The sequence below is a fragment of the Bombina bombina genome, chromosome 1 (genome assembly GCF_027579735.1).
Source record: "Bombina bombina isolate aBomBom1 chromosome 1, aBomBom1.pri, whole genome shotgun sequence".
In the NCBI taxonomy this organism is placed as follows: domain Eukaryota; kingdom Metazoa; phylum Chordata; class Amphibia; order Anura; family Bombinatoridae; genus Bombina; species Bombina bombina.
The window spans coordinates 377192985-377212727 of record NC_069499.1 but is presented as its reverse complement, the minus strand read 5'-3'; the positions used below and the strand labels follow the sequence as shown (position 1 = coordinate 377212727).

The 19743-nt window shown below is 36.8% G+C and overlaps 1 protein-coding gene across 1 annotated transcript in view; it reads left to right on the top strand.

The window, feature by feature from the left end:
* The window catches only part of LRP1B (LDL receptor related protein 1B), a 2715774-nt gene that overhangs the window by 1037004 nt on the left and 1659027 nt on the right, over positions 1-19743 (top strand). The window contains exon 6 of the mRNA XM_053698264.1: positions 5993-6250. Within this exon, the coding sequence (XP_053554239.1) occupies positions 5993-6250 (258 nt within the window). The remainder of the gene's footprint in view (positions 1-5992; positions 6251-19743) is intronic.

Below are 19743 nucleotides of genomic sequence, written 5' to 3'. Positions count from 1 at the left end.
CCACAACACCTTATTGCAAACCCTCCTGCAGCTAAAACTCCATTACTGAAATTAATGCCTAAGCCACATTAACTCCACCTCAATAACTCTTAATTATAAACTGTTTATTGACCACAATCCCTCTTATCAAGCCCTTAAATGGACAGTCTAGTCAAAATTAAACTTTCATGATTCAGATAGGGCATGTCATTTTAAACAACTTTCCAATTTACTTCTATTATCTAATTTGCTCAATTCTTTAGATATCCTTTGTTGAAGAAATAGCAATGCACATGTGTGAGCCAATAACACAAGGCCTCTATGTGCAGCAACCAATCAGCAGCTACTGAGCATATCTAGATATGCTTTTCAGCAAGTGATATCAAGAGAATGAAGCAAATTAGATAATAGAAGTAAAGTAGAAAGTTGTTTAAAATGACATGCTCTTTCTAAATCACAAAAGAAAAAAAAAAAAGGGTTTTATGTCCCTTTAACTGCCACAACCTTTCTGCTAAACCCATTTTACTATTAACCCCTAAACCTCTGCAACATCCACTTCAAAAATCCACTGCTTTTAACCCCTAAACTTCTAAATTTCCAATACCAAAAAAACTCTACTAAAAAAACACTATTAACCCCCTACATGGACCTCCCATACCACAAAACTCTCTACCTAAAATGACCCCTTATCTTCAGAACCATCTGAAACTCACTTATACCATAGAGTCCTCAATCCTCCCTAAATTATAAAAAACACTTACCAAAATTTACTGTAAAAAAAATCCATGAAAAACTACCCTAAAAAAAGGTTCCAGAATCTTGATCCATTGTCGTCATTTTGATAGGCCTTAGTTTTTAACAGTCCTGGTCTGTTTGGCCAATCCAGTTCTGCGCATAGTCTTCTTTATGCCACCTAATGTTTTAATTCTTCTGAAACATTCTAGATTTAAAAAAATAAATAAACAATAGGAATAAAATAGGGGCTATATAATGCTAGAGAAGAACCAGAACTCAGTGTGGAACAGGAGGAAGAGCACTGCCAAGCAGATCACAACACTGATGAATCAAGGTGCTGAACACATAAGTAGAATGTTTTTTAGGTAGGTTTTTAGGATTAACAGATTGTTTTGAACAAATATTTTAATACTAATTTTTATAGCATTTGTTTTCCAGTAACTTTTTTCCAAGTAACTTATTTTTTTAAAGTAAGATTGGAGGGGTGAGTTTGGGAGGAAGGTTGTACTGGGGTTGTATATGATGGGGGTCTTAGGTACTAGAGTAACTAAGATCCCCATCTTAACGGTGATCCATTAGGAGTCAGTTGGGGGGGTCTTAAAGTTAAAGATATATTTAGATTGGGATTGGGATGAATGGTGGAAAGTCTTAGGTTAGGGGTTTTTGTTTCCTTTGATTTTGTAATGGTTCATGGGGTAATAGCAGGGGGATGTTAGCAAGGGGGATTTGTTTAGGTTTAAAATTTGATGCATTTGGAGCAAGTCAGTTTACAGATTTATTAGGTTGACATTAGTGCTGGTAGGGACTGTTACTACTTGTTACAATTCACACCATCTTTAAAAAAGCGGCATTACAAGTTGATTATCATGTGCATTCTGCATGCAAACCTGAAGTTTTAATATTAAGCTAAATGTGGCGAGCACACTAATTAATGCTTTCCATTATAAGTGCTTTAATTATACCACATGTACAAAACAAGTATTTGGTTGTATATTTTAACTAAGGACTTATAATACTAAATCAAGTGATACTGTTTTAGGCTGATATTAAAATAACATGCCAAGCACAATTCGTTTATTCTAAGCCTAAGGGGCCGAATTATCAAGCTCTGAATGGAGCTTAATGACCCTGGTTCCGCATGAGCCTTCAGACTCGCCATAAACAGCAGTTATGAAGCAGCGGTCTTAAGACTCTGAGGCTGCTGTCTGCAATCCGCCCGATCCTATACGATCAGGCTGGTTGACACCCCCTGCTAGCAGTTGATTGGCCGCAAATCTGCAGGGGGCGGCACTGCACAAGCAGTTCTGGTGAACTGTTTGTGCAATGTTAAATGCTACAGCGTATCATGTCGGACAGACATTGATAAATTATGGCCCCATAATCTCTAAACATGTAAGTCAAGCAAATATTTGATGCACCAGAAAAATGTATGTTATAGCTGTTTATTTTGAATTTTAAGTAAACAGGAAGCCCATGGGGTCGATTTATGAAGCAGTGGATGCTGCTTCCGACCCACTACGCTTCAGTTCTGTCTGAAGCGGAAGTTAAGAAGCAGTGGTCCTAAGAGGTTCTCTGAGGTGGCGGACAGCAATCAGCCTGATCGAAAACGATCGGGTTGATTGAAACCCCCTGCTAGTGACCGATTGGCCACAAATCTGCAGGGGGCGGTATTGCACCAGCAGTTCACAAGAACTGCTGGAGCAATGATAAATGCTGACAGCGTATGCTATAGCGGATCATGTCTGTCTGCACCATGATAAATTTACCCCCATGTCTGGTCTTTAAAAAGACATTAAGGGCTAGATTACAAGTGGCATGGAATTTTTTTTTTGCGATAGCAAAAACTCTGATAGAGTTAAGCTTTTTGCGCTAGTCGGGTTGCGTTCGTATTATAAGTTCCCCAAAAAATTATTTTGCGCAATTCGTAACCTGAAAAGTGCAAATATACTAACAAGTTTTCTCGTGTGTGTGCATATATTCCCCCATAGAAATAAATGGCGAAAAAAAGTAGAAAAAAAACACCCGAGATCATGAAAAAAACATAGCATAAACACATTAGCAAATGCAACATATTTACAGTAAATACATAGTTAAAATCTTTATTAAATATGAATATTGCATAAATATGTTTTATCATGTTTTAATCTACTTAAAGGGACAGTCCACACCAGATTTTTTGTTGTTTAAAAAGGTAGATAATCCCTTTATTATCCATTCCCCAGTTTTGCATAACCAACACAGTTATAATAATACACGTTTTACCTCTGTAATTACCTTGTATCTAAGCTTCTGCTTACTGCCCCCTTATTTCAGTTTTTTTGACAGACTTGAATTTTGCCAATCAGTGCTCACTCCTAGGAGCTTAACATGCATAAATTCAATGGGGCCTATCTATCAAGCTCCGAAAGGAGCTTGACGGTCCGTGTTTCTGGCGAGTCTTCAGACTCACCAGAAACAGCAGTTATGAAGCAGCAGTCACAAAGACCGCTGCTCCATAACCCTGTCCGCCTGCTCTGAGCAGACGGACAGACATCGCCGGAAATCAACCCGATCGAGTACGATCTGGTTGATTGATACCTCCCTGCTGGCGGCCCATTGGCCGCGAGTCTGCAGGGGGCGGCGTTACACCAGCAGCTCTTGTGAGCTGCTGATGCAATGCTGAATATGGAGAGCGTATTGCTCTCCGCATTCAGCGAGGTCTGACGGACCTGATCCGCACTGTCGGATCAGGTCCGCCAGACTTTGTTAAATAGAGGCCAAGGTAATCTATATGAAACACATGAAATAACGCTCTCTAGTGGTGAAAAACTGTCAAAATACTTTTAGATTAGAGGTGGCCTTCAAGGTCTAAGAAATTAGCATATAAACCTCCCAGGTTTAGCTTTCAACTAATAATACCAAGAGAACAAAGCAAAATTGGTGATAAAAATAAATTGGAAAGTTGTTTAAAATTACATGCCCTATTTAAATCATGAAAGTTTTTTTTTTTTACTTGACTGTCCCTTTAATGGCAAAGAGCTCTAATGCACGTTTATATATGTCTATATGTATGCACATATATATTTATGTGTTTGTATGTGTATATATGTCTGTTAATACATATATAGACAAATGCAAAGAAAAGTAAACCCAGAATATGGTCGGCAGTCCGTAATATATAATTAGCAAAAAAAGATGTCTCATAAAGTGCAAAGTGCTAAAGCATGAACTACAATGTTCCTTAATGTACCACTCATTCACTCGCTCCTATGCAGACAGTGGAGCTCTCACTCACCCAATCCGATGGGGAAGGCGGGTATCGCCGTTCACGGCTGTAGGTTCTATCCGGACGCCTCTATGGGGGCACGGCCCAATCCTGGCCAATGAAACTCACTCTGGAACGAGGCAGAGATCCCTTGCTCCGCCTCAACTTATTCCAGACACCTGTTCCTCCGGTAAAACCAGTATCCCTCCGCCAGTGACGTAGCAGAAAACAGTTCCTGTTAGCAATATTGAACTGCTGGAAGTAGGACAGCACACATTGCACTCTTTTTTGCAAAGTACACAAACTTGTAATGCACAGCAGGAAAACAGCCAAAATCCGGACAGTGACAGCTTCAATAAGAGAAAGTGGAGGCTGTTTCCATAAAACAATTCCTTTATTGATTAGTTAAAAAACGGCAAAACACAGCAAGGTTAGGACATGGTGTAGAAGGCGCAGCACAGTAGGCTATGACTACGGATTTCATCCGAAACGCGTAAGCCAGACTGTGCTGCGCCTTCTACACCATGTCCTAACCTTGCTGTGTTTTGCCGTTTTTTAACTAATCAATAAAGGAATTGTTTTATGGAAACAGCCTCCACTTTCTCTTATTGAAGCTGTTAATACATATATACACATATAAATACATTAATATATATGTACACACATATAGATGTATCTAAATACATACAAATGCATATTTAGCAATGTATATGTATGTATCTCTATGTTAAAGTACTTTGGCAACTTTTTCTTTTTCTAACACCCGAGATCTCATATCTTTGAGCCCTTATAACATTTTTGTACAATCTTTTTTTAATACAATTTTATTAGACAGTGTTAATATAAATGTAAATGTACTTTGTAATGTATTTGTTAAGTCTTTTGTTCAACTTTTTGTTTTTAGAAAACAATTAACCACAGCTCTGAGATTGCGGTAAGGATTGAAGCATAAATAACGATTGTGCTAGCGCAATCGCGATTTCACTCAATTTGTAATATCAGCATAGTTATAAAAGCTTGCGAAAACAGTTTGCGCCTCACTTGTAATCTAGCACTTAATTTATTATAAGCTTAGTATTGAGGTTATTCCCTGCCTCCCTCTAGTTATGGGTTCTGCCATTTTGGAACATAGTTTTCACGAAATTCCAGTACTGACATGTGTTTGCACATGTGCATATCTATCCCTCAGGTACAGTGAAACCTAAGTCCCACCCATAGGGAGGTGCATGAAATGTTTTTAGCGTTTATTGTCCCTTTGAGGAATGATTGCTTACTGGTTGATACTCAAAACTCATACTGTCTTATTGGTTGACAGTGACACACCTCACAAGAATAAAAATATTTTTTTTTCAGTACTACAACATCTGTTTAAAAACCAAAGTACTGTAATTTATTTAAAAATGTCTACTTCTAGATGCTGCAAAAAAAAAGTATTTTGTGTTCCTTTAAAACAACGCATGAGCTATACTTTCATTCAACCTGTATTGTATAATACTAATTGTCATAGCACATTTATTTTGTGGGATGTATTGGGTTTAATGCTAGACTTTCACTAAATAAATGTATTCCATCCATTCCTCTTCATTCCATTCACCCCATTTAAGAACAAGGTAACTGAGATAGGCAATGCAAAGCATATGGGCTGTAACACTTTTGTTTCTTCAAACCATTTATTCACCCAGAGATTGAGAATGGTTACATAAACTTGCATAAAATGTTATTTATTAGATTGCATATATAAATAGCAGTATGCAAATACTAGCAGATAGGAATAATGACTGTGGATCTCATGTTTATTGTGCTGATTGTTTAACTAGAATGAATCTGCTGAAGTGGGCATTTATCTGTAGCAATGGTTAAAACAAAATAATGTGTGTACTATGGCTATAGATTTCCTTATCTTCTCCTCCGAACTAAGAATCAGTAGACACACTTATTTATATGGTCAACTGAATGTCCTCCATAACAATCTTATCATGTAGCTTTAATTTGTGTTTCAACAAACCACTATGATTGTGTTATATTTAATTCTAGATCCTGCTGACAGACCTCCGGTCCTTTTGATTGCAAACTCTGACACAATTGAAGTGCTGGATATTAATGGGGAAGAAACAAACATTCGGACTTCTATGAATGCAAATGGGATTTATACATTGGATTTTATTTATGACATGAGCTTAGTTTGCTGGATTGATTCCAAGAAGTCTTCAAATCAGCTAAAATGTTATAAACTAACAAAAACATGGATGTTTACAGATGAAAGGATTATACAATTGTCTCAGTATCTTCAAAGTAAGTATTTTAATAATTTTAAGGTAAATATAATTGTAGAGTGTGCATTCTTACAGATAGCTTATGAAATGCTTTGAAGGAAATGCTAGATTTGTTCCCTCTTAATAAATACACATGAAAAAGGGCACCCTTGAGGGTTAGAGAAAATTTTATTCACCTTTAAAAAAAGGATTCTTCATGGTATGGACTATGTTAGCACCAAGAAAAGATGCTGTGACTTAAAATTCAGGATATAGTTTTTCAAAACAGATTTTAATATATCAGTTGATTAAAAATACCATCTTGGTTTAACCCCTCCGGTTTCAGAGAAGAATTTGCCCAAAATACAGGAGAATTTTTTACATTTAAACAGAAATATAAGCTTGTTTTTTTAAACATGTATTTGCCTATAAAAACAATATATTTTTTTTTAAGCAGACAACCCAAGGTATTGATCTAGGCCCATTTTGGTATATTTCATGCCACCATTTCACCACCAAATGTGATCATATAAAAAAATTGTGATCATATAAAAATATTTTTCAAACAGCAAAGATAAGTGAAAAAAAAAAGAGGCCGATTTACTAAAGTGCGGACGGACATGATATGATGTAGCGTATCATGTCCGCCGCACATACGCTGTTGGCATTTATCATTGCACAAGCAGTTCTGGGGAACTGCTTGTGCAATGCCACCCCCTGAAGATTCGCGGCCAATCGGCCACTAGCAGGGGGTGTCAATCCGCCTGATCGTATAGGATTGGACGAATTGAAGGCTGCAGCCTCAGAGGTAGTGGACAAGTTATGGAGCAGCGGTCTTTAGAGCCTGGAGGCACGCACGGAAACAGGGGCATCAAGCTCAAGCATTTGGAGCTTGATAATTCGGCCCCTAAAAGTGTTCATATAAATTTTTAGTAGTGTGTCAGAAAACCAGTCTAGTTGAAGTCCCTCCTTTATGGTGTTGAAATGTGTTATTATTTTAATCTCAAATGTTTTTTGTACAAAAGCGTATAAATTAGAGGTTTTGGATGGAGTGACCAGTCTGGGTAAAATGATGTCTAACTATAGTATATCCTTTTTTTAACTGTATATATATATATATATATATATATGTGTGTGTTTGTTGTATATTTTTGCAAAGGAAATTAGCACATCCAGGCAAGTTTCCCGCTTGAATTTACCAAGTAAACCTCCATGTACATTGTTACCAATGCACAGGAGGATTCTGGGTAAGATATGCTTCAATCACCCTATTAAGGGATCGCTGTGTTAAAACAGTAGTTGAAGCAAAAAATATTTTGAGGAATAGGAGTGTGTCCCCGAAACGTCACAATAATACGTACACTGATTTAAAAGGACCAGCAAATGCCGCATTCCTGACCTTTATTATATATATATATATATATGCAGTATATACAGTGGGGCAAAAAAGTATTTAGTCAGCCACCAATTGTGCAAGTTCTCCCACTTAAGAAGATGAGAGAGGCCTGTAATTTTCATCATAGGTATACCTCAATCACATTGTCTGATTTGGAAAGAATTTATTTGCAAATTATGGTGGAAAATAAGTATTTGGTCAAAATCAAAAGTTCATCTCAATACTTTGTTATATATACTTTGTTGGTAATGACAGAGGTCAAACATTTTCTGTAAGTCTTCACAAGGTTGTCACACACTGTTGCTGGTATGTTGGCCCATTCCTGCATGCAGATCTCCTCTAGAGCAGTGATGTTTTGGGGCTATCGCTGGGCAACACGGACTTTCAACTCCCTCCAAAGGTTTTCTATGGGGTTGAGATCTGGAGACTGGCTAGGCCACTCCAGGACCTTGAAATGCTTTTTACAAAGCCACTCCTTCATTGCCTGGGCGGTGTGTTTGGGATCATTGTCATGCTGAAAGACCCAGCCACATTTCATCTTCAATGCCCTTGCTGATGGAAGGAGGTTTGCACTCAAAATCTTACGGTACATGGCCTCATTCATTCTTTCATGTACATGGATCAGTTGTCCTGTTCCCTTTGCAGAGAAACAGCCCCAAAGCATGATATTGCCACCCCCATGCTTCACAGTAGGTATGGTGTTCTTTAGTTGCAACTCAACATTCTCTCTCCTCCAAACACGACGAGTTGTGTTTCTACCAAATAGTTCTACTTTGGTTTCATCTGACCATATGAAAATCTCCCAATCCGCTTCTGGATCATCCAAATGTTCTCTAGCATACTTCAGATGGGCCCGGACATGTACTGGCTTAAGCAGGGGGACACGCCTGGCACTGCAGGATCTGAGTCCCTGGAGGCGTAGTGTGTTACTGATGGTAGCCTTTGTTACGTTGGTCCCAGCTCTCTGCAGGTCATTCACTAGGTCCCTCCGTGTGGTTCTGGGATGTTTGCTCACCGTTCTTGTGATTATTTTGACCCCATAGGGTGAGATCTTGCGTTGAGCCCCAGATCGAGGGAGATTATCAGTAGTCTTGTATGTCTTCCATTTTATAATTATTGCTCCCACAGTTGATTTCTTCACACCAAGCTGCTTGCCTATTGCAGATTCAGTCTTCCCAGCCTGGTGCAGGTCTAAAAAAATGTTTTCTGGTGTCCTTTGACAGCTCTTTGGTCTTCACCATAGTGGAGTTTGGAGTGTGACTGTTTGAGGTTGTGGACAGGTGTCTTTTATACTGATAACAAGTTCAAACAGGTGCCATTAATACAGGTAATGAGTGGAGGGCAGAGGAGCCTCTTAAAGAAGAAGATACAGGTCTGTGAGAGCCAGAAATCTTGCTTGTTTGTAGGTGACCAAATACTTATTTTCCACCATAATAAGCAAATAAATTCTTTCCAAATCAGACAATGTGATTGTCTGAATTTGTTTCCACATTTTGTCTCTCATAGTTGAGGTATACCTATGATGAAAATTACAGTCCTCTCTAATCTTCTTAAGTTGGAGAACTTGCACAATTGTTGGCTGACTAAATACTTTTTTTGCCCCACTGTATATATGTATGTATGTAACTTCTAATTTAAATGTCAAGCATGGTAGCACTATCCATTGAAAGTATAGGGGGTGTTAAAGTTATATTGTCCACGCTAAAGATTCTTTGGTAAATCTGTTTTACCATGGACTTGTAATACCAGATTACACACTTATTGTAACATGGTCCTGAGATATTGATAGCACACTCTAATTTATGGTTTATGATGGCATCAAAAATCATGAAATACAACATTGAGCCTTTGTAATTAATAGATCATGATCTCAAAAAGTAAAAAAACAAAAACCCCGGCTTGAGCAAATGCATCAACATTTAATTGATACACCACTGCTTTACCACAGCAATGTCCTCCTTAAACATGGCCAACACCTTTGTTTATAAAGTGCCTGATATTTATCTATAATTGTGTTTAATGAATTTATGTATTTAATGTTAAAGTTTATTACTGTATTTTATGAGACTATTTACCAAATACGGAAGATTTATAAAATGTATGACTCTCATATCAAGCTCAGAGGGAAGATCTTCTGTCATTGTCTATAAACCATTCAGTTAATCTGTATGCCACTGAACAGCTGTTTGATATCTTAGCCCATGCATTTAACATGACAGTTCTTCAACTGATGATAAAGTTACAATTGTGCTTATCTGGGTAGTTGCCTAAAACCTTTGTCAATCCAAATTACCAAATGCACTTGCCTTGATTGAAGATTGATTTGGTGCCTGTCAACATTACAGGACTCAAGCCTATTACCTTTTAGTAATATTTCTGTGTTTGCTATTAATTAGTCATCTGCTTACATTATTTTAACATTGCCTCCCATGAGTCTGAAATAAAATCTTGAAAATTTTTAGCTGTGATAAAGGGTTTAGAATGAAATATTAAAGTTCAATCCCTGTCTCAATTACAGTTGCTCCATAAGGAATTGATGTGCCAAATACAATTTCACCTTGTAGATTGTGTTATTTATGTTGTTATATTTTGCTATATATACAGAACCCTCAGTGTGCTATTTCTGAAATTGTAAATTGTAATAGTTATATAATTGTTATAAATGAAAAGGCAGGTTTTAAGACCGTGATACAGACAGAGAGACAGATGATAGATAGATAGATAGATATTAACATATAAACAAAAGGGTATTTCAAATATAGGGAAGGTTGATCTGGTTTATAGAAGCTAATTAGCTGCTTTATCCCAATATAGATATGTTGATTTTATGAATAATTAATTTGCTCTTCCTAGAGGGGAAGCTTTAATGTGCATAAAATGTATCTACTCTGTGTTATACTCAGTACTCTGATGCAGCAGAGTATTGTTTTCTTTGTTTTTTTTTAATTTATATTCTTTTATTGAAGTTTTCATATTCATCATACAGACACATTAACAATGGATGATATACATCAAGGGTACAATTGTTGTCACCCACAGACTTATATTTAGTAGGCAGTTATTGAAAAAGTTCAGTTGTTTCCCCTAGTTAGACAGTATAGTAAACAACATTGTTTAGTCTTAAGAAAAGGATGGGGAGGGGAGAGGGAGGGTTTAGTAAAGAGAGATTTAAAGAGAGAAATAAAGATCTCAGAGAAGGAAAGGTGGTAGTAAGTAGAGTAAAGAAAAGGTGGGTAAATGACTCTGGCATCAAGTTCTCAATGGCACCTAATAAAGACTCCCAGTGAAATTAATGTCATAAAATCTTGTGAGGTTCCCCTTTCTGAAATAAGCGTATTCTTAATAGGACAGAAGTGTTGTGGTGTATTGGATCCAGTCTAGTCTAGAAGGAGGTTTGGTGGGTTTCCAATTCCTTGCTATTAATGTCCTAGCGCTATTTAGTCCTATTAGCAAGAGATTCCATCTGATTTTACAGAATACAGAGAATCTGTAGTTTAATATTTAATAGATTTAATGTAAAGGATTCTCCCAGTATCAGTCATAAATCTGCTTCTATTTGTGACTAAAATGGCTGGAGTATCTCACATTTCCACCGTATATGTGACATAGTGCCCTTCATACCACACCCTCTCCAGCATATACTATTTACATTTGGATATATATATGGCTTAGGCGGGCTGGGGTCAAGTACCATCATGTCAATATTTTATGATTAAGTTCCAGAATTTTTGGGGATACTGAGGATTTATGAGTATTATGAAATATGTTTTCACACTCTTTGTTATTAAAGGGACACTGAACCCAAATTTTTTCTTTCGTGATTCATATAGAGCATGCAATTTTAAGCAACTTTCTAATTTACTCCTATTATCAATGTTTCATCGTTCTCTTGCTATTTTTATATAAAAAAGAAGGCATCTATGCTTTTTTCTTGATTCAGAACTCTTACAGCAGTTTTTGATTGGTGGATGAATTTATCCTCCAATCAGCAAGGACATCCTAGGTTGTTCACCAAAAATGGGCCGGCATCTAAACTTACATTCTTGCATTTCAAATAAGGATACCAAGAGAATAAAGAACACTTGATAATAGGAGTAAATTAGAATATTACTTAAAATTTCATGCTCTATCTGAATCACAAAAGAAAAAATTTGGGTTCAGTGTCCCTTTAAGGTAGATGTCAAGTTCCTGTTGCCAACTTTCAGTATACAAAGGTAGGGTGGTTAATAATGCTTCTTCCAATATGCGTCTAGTTGTAGAGAGGGTGCCAGGAGGAGGTGTGTCCAGGAGACACAGCTTTTCAAATGTTGTGGGGTTTCTTAAAATGTCAGCCTTTTATGTGGAGTTTTGAATTATATGGTTTAATTGTGCATATTTTAGCCAAGATGAGTAATTTCCTCCAGCTATATTTTTTTAAGTGCCTTTGTTTTAGTTTACCATTATCTGTTTTATAAACGGTATCTTATATCCCAATTCCCCACGATTGCTTTTATGAGGTTCAACAACTCCAAAAAATTCAGCATTGTAAGAAATAGGGGAGAGGGGGGAAACTCTAGAGGAATTACCCATCTCTGAGTCCCTTAAGGAGCCAAAATGTTCAAATATACAGTATGTGTGTACAGCATAGAGGTTTTGGTTAAAGTTGGCCTAATGTTTGAGTTACCCAACATAATGCCCCTAATGATGGACATTTCAATAGGTCGGAATCTATGGTGGCCCATGCTTTATTTTCTGCATTGCCATGCCATTCCAGTATTTGCTGGAGGGTCATAGCATTGTAATATTTCTCTATGTTTGGTACCCCAATACCCCCTTCTCCCAAAGATCTATACATGTTTGTTTTAGTAATTCAGGGTTTGATCTTCCCCATATGAATGAGTTGATAGCTGATTGCAGGTTAGACAAGTATGTTTTGGGGAGGTGTACTGGGACCATTTGTAGGGTATATAACATTTGTGGAAGTGTGGTTATTTTGATGGCCTGTATACGGCCCCACCATATTAAGGGTTTATCATGAATGAATGAAATCATTCTTCAGCTTATTCAACATGGTTATATAGTTATGTTGGTATAGTTGAGTAATTGTGGGTGTTAGTTCTATGCCTAGATATTTGATCTTATATTGTTGAAGATTATATGGACAAAGCTTTTATGGATTTTAATTGTTCACTGTTCATATTTATATTGAGGATTTCAGACGTCTGAGGGTTTATTAGAAAGTTAGAGAGCTTGCCAAATTGTATGAACTCTGTAAATAAATAGTGAAGAGATGTGGTTGGCGATGTCATGGGGCCTATTTTGAGACCTTGGATCTTACTATTCTCCCGAATATGTGCTGCAAAGGTCACCCCTGTCTAGTACTAGTGTGTATTTGAAAACTGTCTGAAAGAGTGCCGTTTGCCTTAACCCTCGCTGAGGGATTATAGTATACACTGAGGATCCTTTTTATCATCAGGTTACAAAACCAAATTGAACCAGGCAAGCCATAAGAAACTTCCAATCTAAGTAATCAAACGCCTTTCTTAATTCTTAATTCTTTTAACATGTTCATTAAGGTGCAGTGTTCTTATGGTTTTGTCCCTAGCTTCGTGGTTGGGGACAAATGCTGATTGATCTATATGTATCATTTTAGGTAATATCAAGTTCATCCTTTTTGCTAATATTTTAGTGGAATTTTAATGTCCGAATTGAGTAGGGAAATAGGTCTATAATGTTCAACTAGAGTGGGGTCCTTCCCTGGTTTTGGAAGGACTGTGATATGTGTTTTTAGAGTTTGTGTTGGCCAAACATTTGTATTATCTATTGTTTGAAATAGAGCAGTGAGATGGGGGGAAAATATGTGCTTAAATTGTTTATAGTAGGCATTAGAAAATCCATCAGGTACAGGACTTTTATGGAGTGGTAAGTTGTCTATTGCTGTCAATACTTCCTGTAAAGTGATGGGATCCTCCAGCTCTTTGACTATGTCAGATGGGACTGTGGGACGATGTATATCATTAAGATAATTTAGATGAGCTTTTGGAATACCCGACAAAACAGGAGGAGGAAGATTATATACGTTTTGATAGTACATTTTGAATTCATCAACTATTTGAGAGGAGTCCTGCAAATATTCTTGTGGATTGCAGTAATTTATGTATGTATAAGTTGGTTTGTTTCGCGTGAAGCAATATTGCCAGAAGAGTTCCAGTTTTGTTAGATTCATAATATAATTTCTTAAAGAAGAATGCCTTATATTGGTCTTCTTTGTATAGCATATGGTTAAGGTTCCCCCTAGCAGTTTGTAGTTGTTTGCTAATGGTATGATCCTGTGGGTTGTTGTATTTTTTTGTGTAAGGATTCAACTGATTGTAGAGTATTCCGTATATGCTGCTTTATATTGTTTTCTTAGTATAGCTTTCTGCTTGATAATTTCCCAGTGGATCACAGCTTTATGGTCTTCCCATATGGATGTGGGGGAAGACTGGCAGCACAGATTGAAGCTAACAAATTTTCTTAAGGCTAAAGTGATTTTATATTATATAGGAAGTTTTTTAAAGAGAGTTTCATCTAATCTCCACACAAAGGGAGTAAGGGGGTGGTCCACCCATTTTAAATTAGCACTTACTGATGCATGATCAGACCAACTAATATTCTCAATATCTGTGTCAGCAAATAGGCTTTAGGGGAGTTGTTCCACAAATATGTAATCAATGCATGAATAATTTCTATGGGGATGAGAGTAAAATGTGAAAATTTTTTGTTTGGGATGATTTGTTCTCCATATATATATGAAAGATAGCTTTCGGAGATTCTCAGAAATCTTGCGGATAGAGGCCGGGAGAACTGAACCGCATCCAGAGGAGCAGTCTATATTTGGTTCTAAAACAATGTTTAAATCACCCACTAATATCAGTGCTCCTTTTTGAATTCTTAATATTTTGTTAGTGAGTGTCTCAAAAAAACGTAGGTTGCTTTTTGTTTGGTGCGTACACATTAACTAAGCTATTGAGCTTGTGGTATAATTTGCCTACTAGTATAAGCTATCTACCCTCAGTGTCCTCTACTTTGTGGTGAAGTTGATATGGAGTTGCTCTGCTAAATAACATTCCCAACCCGTTTCTTTTTTTCACGTGATATAAGAAATATCCTGGATATTCCCTACTGTGAAATTGAGGTGCGCTATCCCTAGGAAAATGTGTCTCCTGGACGAACACAATACCTCCCTCTATCTTTTTGAAGTATGATAAGGCTACCGGCATTTTAGTCAGCAAATTTAGGAAGAAAGGAAAAACAAGGTCTTTGCAGTACCATTAGAATTTCTGTAATAACAAAGAAATAATTTTAAAATTAACAACAAATATTAGATAAACATTCAGAAACATTTTGTACATTAAATGTGTAGCAAGAAATCCAATGTACATAGGAGTGTCAAGCTTGGAAATGGGGTGGGGGGTTCGTGTCTCACAGAAGTGTGGCTTTACAACCTATGGGTTAAATTTATACCTATTGGGTTGAATTTTTTAATTTGTAATATATAGTTATGACCTATCTAAATAAAGTAAGGGTTGAAATATCCTCAGCAGTAAATGAGGGGCAACATAATACATTTGGTATGTGCATTGAAAGTTTTTCTATTACCCAAGAATAGGGGTAATACCAGAGAAACATGACCCTATTATTGAGCTATAAAAGTATACATTACAATTTAGGTAACTGTTTTAATACTGTGACCTCAAAGCAAACAGAAGGCCTTAAGGTAGGGTTAGTCTCAGCTGGGGAAGATGTAGACTTTTGTTCTTTCTTTTCTTACAGCCCTTGTTCCAACTGGAGCTGAGTTGCTTTGGGAGGCAATCTTGGAGATCACCGTTCTTTTTGTTTCCTTCACAGAGTTTCGGGAGGGTAGGTCTTGAGATGCCCAATTGAGAGCAAAATTGGTCAATGTCCTCCAGGGATTTATATATAGCTACTTTGTTCCCTTTGACAACTTTTAAGCAGATTGGGAATCCCCATCTATATGGGATCCCTAAGTCTCTTAGATGGTAAGTAAGGTATCCAGCTTCTTTTCTTTTGTTTAAGGTCTTTGGACTGAGGTCAGTGAATAATGAAATAGGATTGCCCTCAAAAAAGATTGGATGCTTTTTTTTCTAGCTGCTGTGGGGATACTTTCCTTATCTCTGAAACTGGAGAATTTGATAATGACATGACAAGGTTAGGCCTGCTCTTTAGGGACAGGTCTCAAGGCTCTGGGATATCTGTCCAGAGGAAACTCTATCCCTTCCTTGGCGTAGATTATGAAATTAAACAGTTTTTGCAAATAAGGGAGGAGGTGCCCTGCTTGAACAGTTTTAGGGATGCCTTGCAATCTGATGTTCTGGCAACGTCTTTTGTTGTCTAGATCCTCCACTTGATTCTGTAGTTGTTGTATTAGAGTTTGGTGATGGGAGGAATGCCCGGAATATAGATCTGTATATTTATTGGTTTATTCTGCATCTTCCTCTACGAGTTCTATCCTACTTATGATTTAATTTGTATCTGCAAGATTGCAGATCTGCTCTTGTAAGTGGAGCTTGGTTATCTGTATCCAGTGTTGGATCTGCAGTTTCATTGATATTATCTTCAGCTCCTTGTGAGTCTCCAAGTGTAGCTTCAGTAGTTTTAAAGATGTTATGTAATTTGGGAGTTGGGGTATTAGTGCCCTTTAAGGATTTTTCCGCTTTGGAAGGACGTCTGGACACCATGTGGGTGGTGGTATATGTGTTGCAGCTTTTACACAGTAATGTGGTTTGGGAGTAGGTGTTATAATCTATGTGTTATTATCCACTTCCTGAGAAAAAATATCAGTTGCATCCCAAATATTGCTTTTCATTGTATTTAGAAGATAAAACAGCAAAAATGTCCATGCAGTTTGTCAACTCAGGGCATACTGGAGGAATGTGATTTTGTTATGTCATACAAAAGTTGGATATCAGTTGTTGGTGTATAGATAAAGATGCCCCTAAGTCAGATGGGCAACTAATATAATGCCAAAGGCCTGTTACTGCTGAGTTTAGTAATGTTCCTGAGGTAAAGGCCCTTTATCAATAATTGCCACGGCAGAATTTTATCTCCACCTTGAGTAGATGTACCTTGTAGACTTTAGATTTCAGATTTTATCCATTATAATTTAAGGAGCTGACAACCATTAAAAATTAGTATAGGCCGATTAGGTGCACGTTATAGAGGCCTGCACTCCACTTAGGTGATGTACCAATAAGTACCTGCTCTGCTTCTCTGGGGCACCGGTATGCAGCATTATGTGCAGCTCCCTCCGGGTAAATGTTTGCCAGTAGCAGAGGTATCAGGCACCTCTATGCACTCCGATCAAAGCTTGTGCTGTTTGTGCTGACATTCAGTTGCTGCATAGTATAGCCGCGCATCATGGCATGCTTCAAATTGCGCGCTTAGTCCTCCATGTTTTTTTTTTGTACTGTTGGTCACTTCACAGCTCGTCCAACGCCTCCCCATATGATATCTGCTCCAATTCAGAAATTATTGGGGGTTTTCGTCACATTTCAGGCATTTTCGGTTGCTGGTTGCCCGGAGCTCTCAAATCATGCAACCATCTTAGATGCTGGTTGGCTCCCCCCTCTCCAGAGTATTGTTTTTTTTTTATATTTCTTAACACTAGAATAAACTAGTACTGCTGCTAACAAACCATTATCAGCACACACAAAAATAATATTTATTTATTTTAATGGGGTCAGGACTGGCCAAGAGCAAAAGTGAATCTTCCATGCTTATTGGCTCACACCAAAATCTAAAAATTGATAAAAACATTGCTATATCCTTATTGAATAGTTTTAAAGTTTTACCTTTTGATGCCTTCTCTGTCTAAATAGTACAAATTTTAAATTTTCAGGCCTTTCCCATCTTTAGACTAATGGTTTTAACCGAACAAACAAATCAACTACATTTGCATTCATTCTTTTTTTTCCATTAAAGGGGCATTTGGTTATTGTTTTTAGATGAATGTAACACATATGTATAGTATACATCACTAAAGGCCTGGTGATATAAAACTCTTCATTCAGATGAAATTATATGAAAGTATCCTTCAGCACTGAAGTGAGGTTCTGCTGCATTTACACTTTGTGCTTTGTGATTTAAATTACTTTGCACTTCAGATTAAGTTTTGAAAGAATTGAAACTTTGCACTTTCTGTTTTCTATTTTAATGCATATAGATTCTGTATAGAGCAGTGCATATAGGTTTGGGATTTTATAAATTCTGATCATGCTTTAAAAGTTTCTGTGTAATTTTAACAGATTAGACTCATACTTTGTATGTTTATGTGTATCTTTTACAAATTGCATCACACTTTATATTTTAAATAAAGTTGAAAAACTTATAGCTACAGTTTCCTAGGGAACTTCATTACTCCCTATGGGCTCAATAATCAAAGATTATCTAGCTTGAAGAGAAAATATAGTGCAGACTTCACAGGGGTTTAGCTCACTGAATTCTATAAGAAAAAGGAAAGAACCTTGAAGTCCCAGAGAGATGAGAAATACCTTCCATAAAAAAGTAATGAGGCTCTCTGTAATAAAGAATTTCAGAGGGGAGAGAGATAGGTGTATAGTGAATTTTTAGCAGACTTCACCTGCATATAGCTGGAGAGATGATTCAGTGAGGCCAACTTCTGTAAAATGCTTACAGCATTTCATGAGAATTGTGAGTTTTATCTTTTATTATTTTATTCTGATAAGCTTCTTTTCCTTTAGACTCTTTCTTTACCCACTATTATACATTGTTATAATAGTTACATAAGAATTTAAGCATAGGAGCCAGACCATTTTTTGTTTTACTAGTTATATAAGAATGTAATCATAGCAGCCGGTCCATTTTTAGTTCAGCATTTGGGGACCGCACCTGCTGATTGGTGGCTAAATGTAGCCACCAATCAGCAAGCACTACCCAGGTTCTGAACCAAAAATGGGCCGGCTCCTATGCTTACATTCCTGCTTTTTCAAATAAAGATAGCAAAGAATAAAGAAAAATGTATAATAGAAGTAAATCTGAATCACAAATGGAAAATGTTTTAATTTGCGTCACTTTAAATGCAATAATACTAAAAGGACCCAATGTGAAGTGTAAAATAATATAAAATGCACAAGGTTTAAGTGTAACAAAATTCTCATATCATGCAGTGCTATATTGCACAGGGCTTGTCTCTCCTTCACTTAAAGAAATGAGAGAGATCCTACAGTGCTGGAGATTTTCTAATTTTTTCTTTTGAAGATTCAGTGAGTTCATTCCATGTGAAGTCTAAACTGCAATTTCTTTCCAAGAGGACATCCCTGATATTCAATGTCCCTTAAGCAAATCACCTTTAATTAAAAAAGTGTTCAGTGAACACTTGTTAATTAAATCATGTAATTAATAAAACATGCATTTTTTTTTAAGAAAGGAAATCATTATCCAAAACTAAAAGTCAGTGAATACTCCAGACTGCAAGGTGATTTGCTTAAAGGAACATTAAATTCCTTTAAGGGACACGTATAAAAATAAACTTTTATGATTCAGATATAGGGGGATATCTATCAAGCCGTCAACTTTGTTGCATTCAACGGCACCAATACGCTCGCCTAACATCGCAGCCGCGGACCTGAATACTCTCTCCATATTTATAAAAAAAGTCGGCTAAGAGCCGCGCACCAAGTATGGGGCGATGAGCATCGAACTGTTTTTTTTTTTTTTCATTATTCACATATTTTATTAAGGAAAAAAGAAACTTTTTTAGTACTGGTATAGAAGGAAGCAATAAAAACAAATATCACATTCGTATACATAATATACAAGAGTACAATAATTTACTTTTCGTTTCGAGGAGACATTCATCTGACATAAAAATTATTATTTTCTCTTTTTTTTTCTATTTTTCCTCCCTTCTGTACTGTATTATTACCCTTTTGCATAGCAGGGCTATAAATCTTATATCATAGTTATCATGCCAGCAAAGGGGAAAAATAAAAATTGAAAGAAAGGGGAAAAAAATGGAAAAAAGCCTGTACATAGATATTCTATCCTTGCTGATTATCTTTTTGTTCCCCTTTTCCTATTTCCTGGTATATTTTATCAATGTTTATTTGATATTTGGGGCCACTCAGACTCCCTAC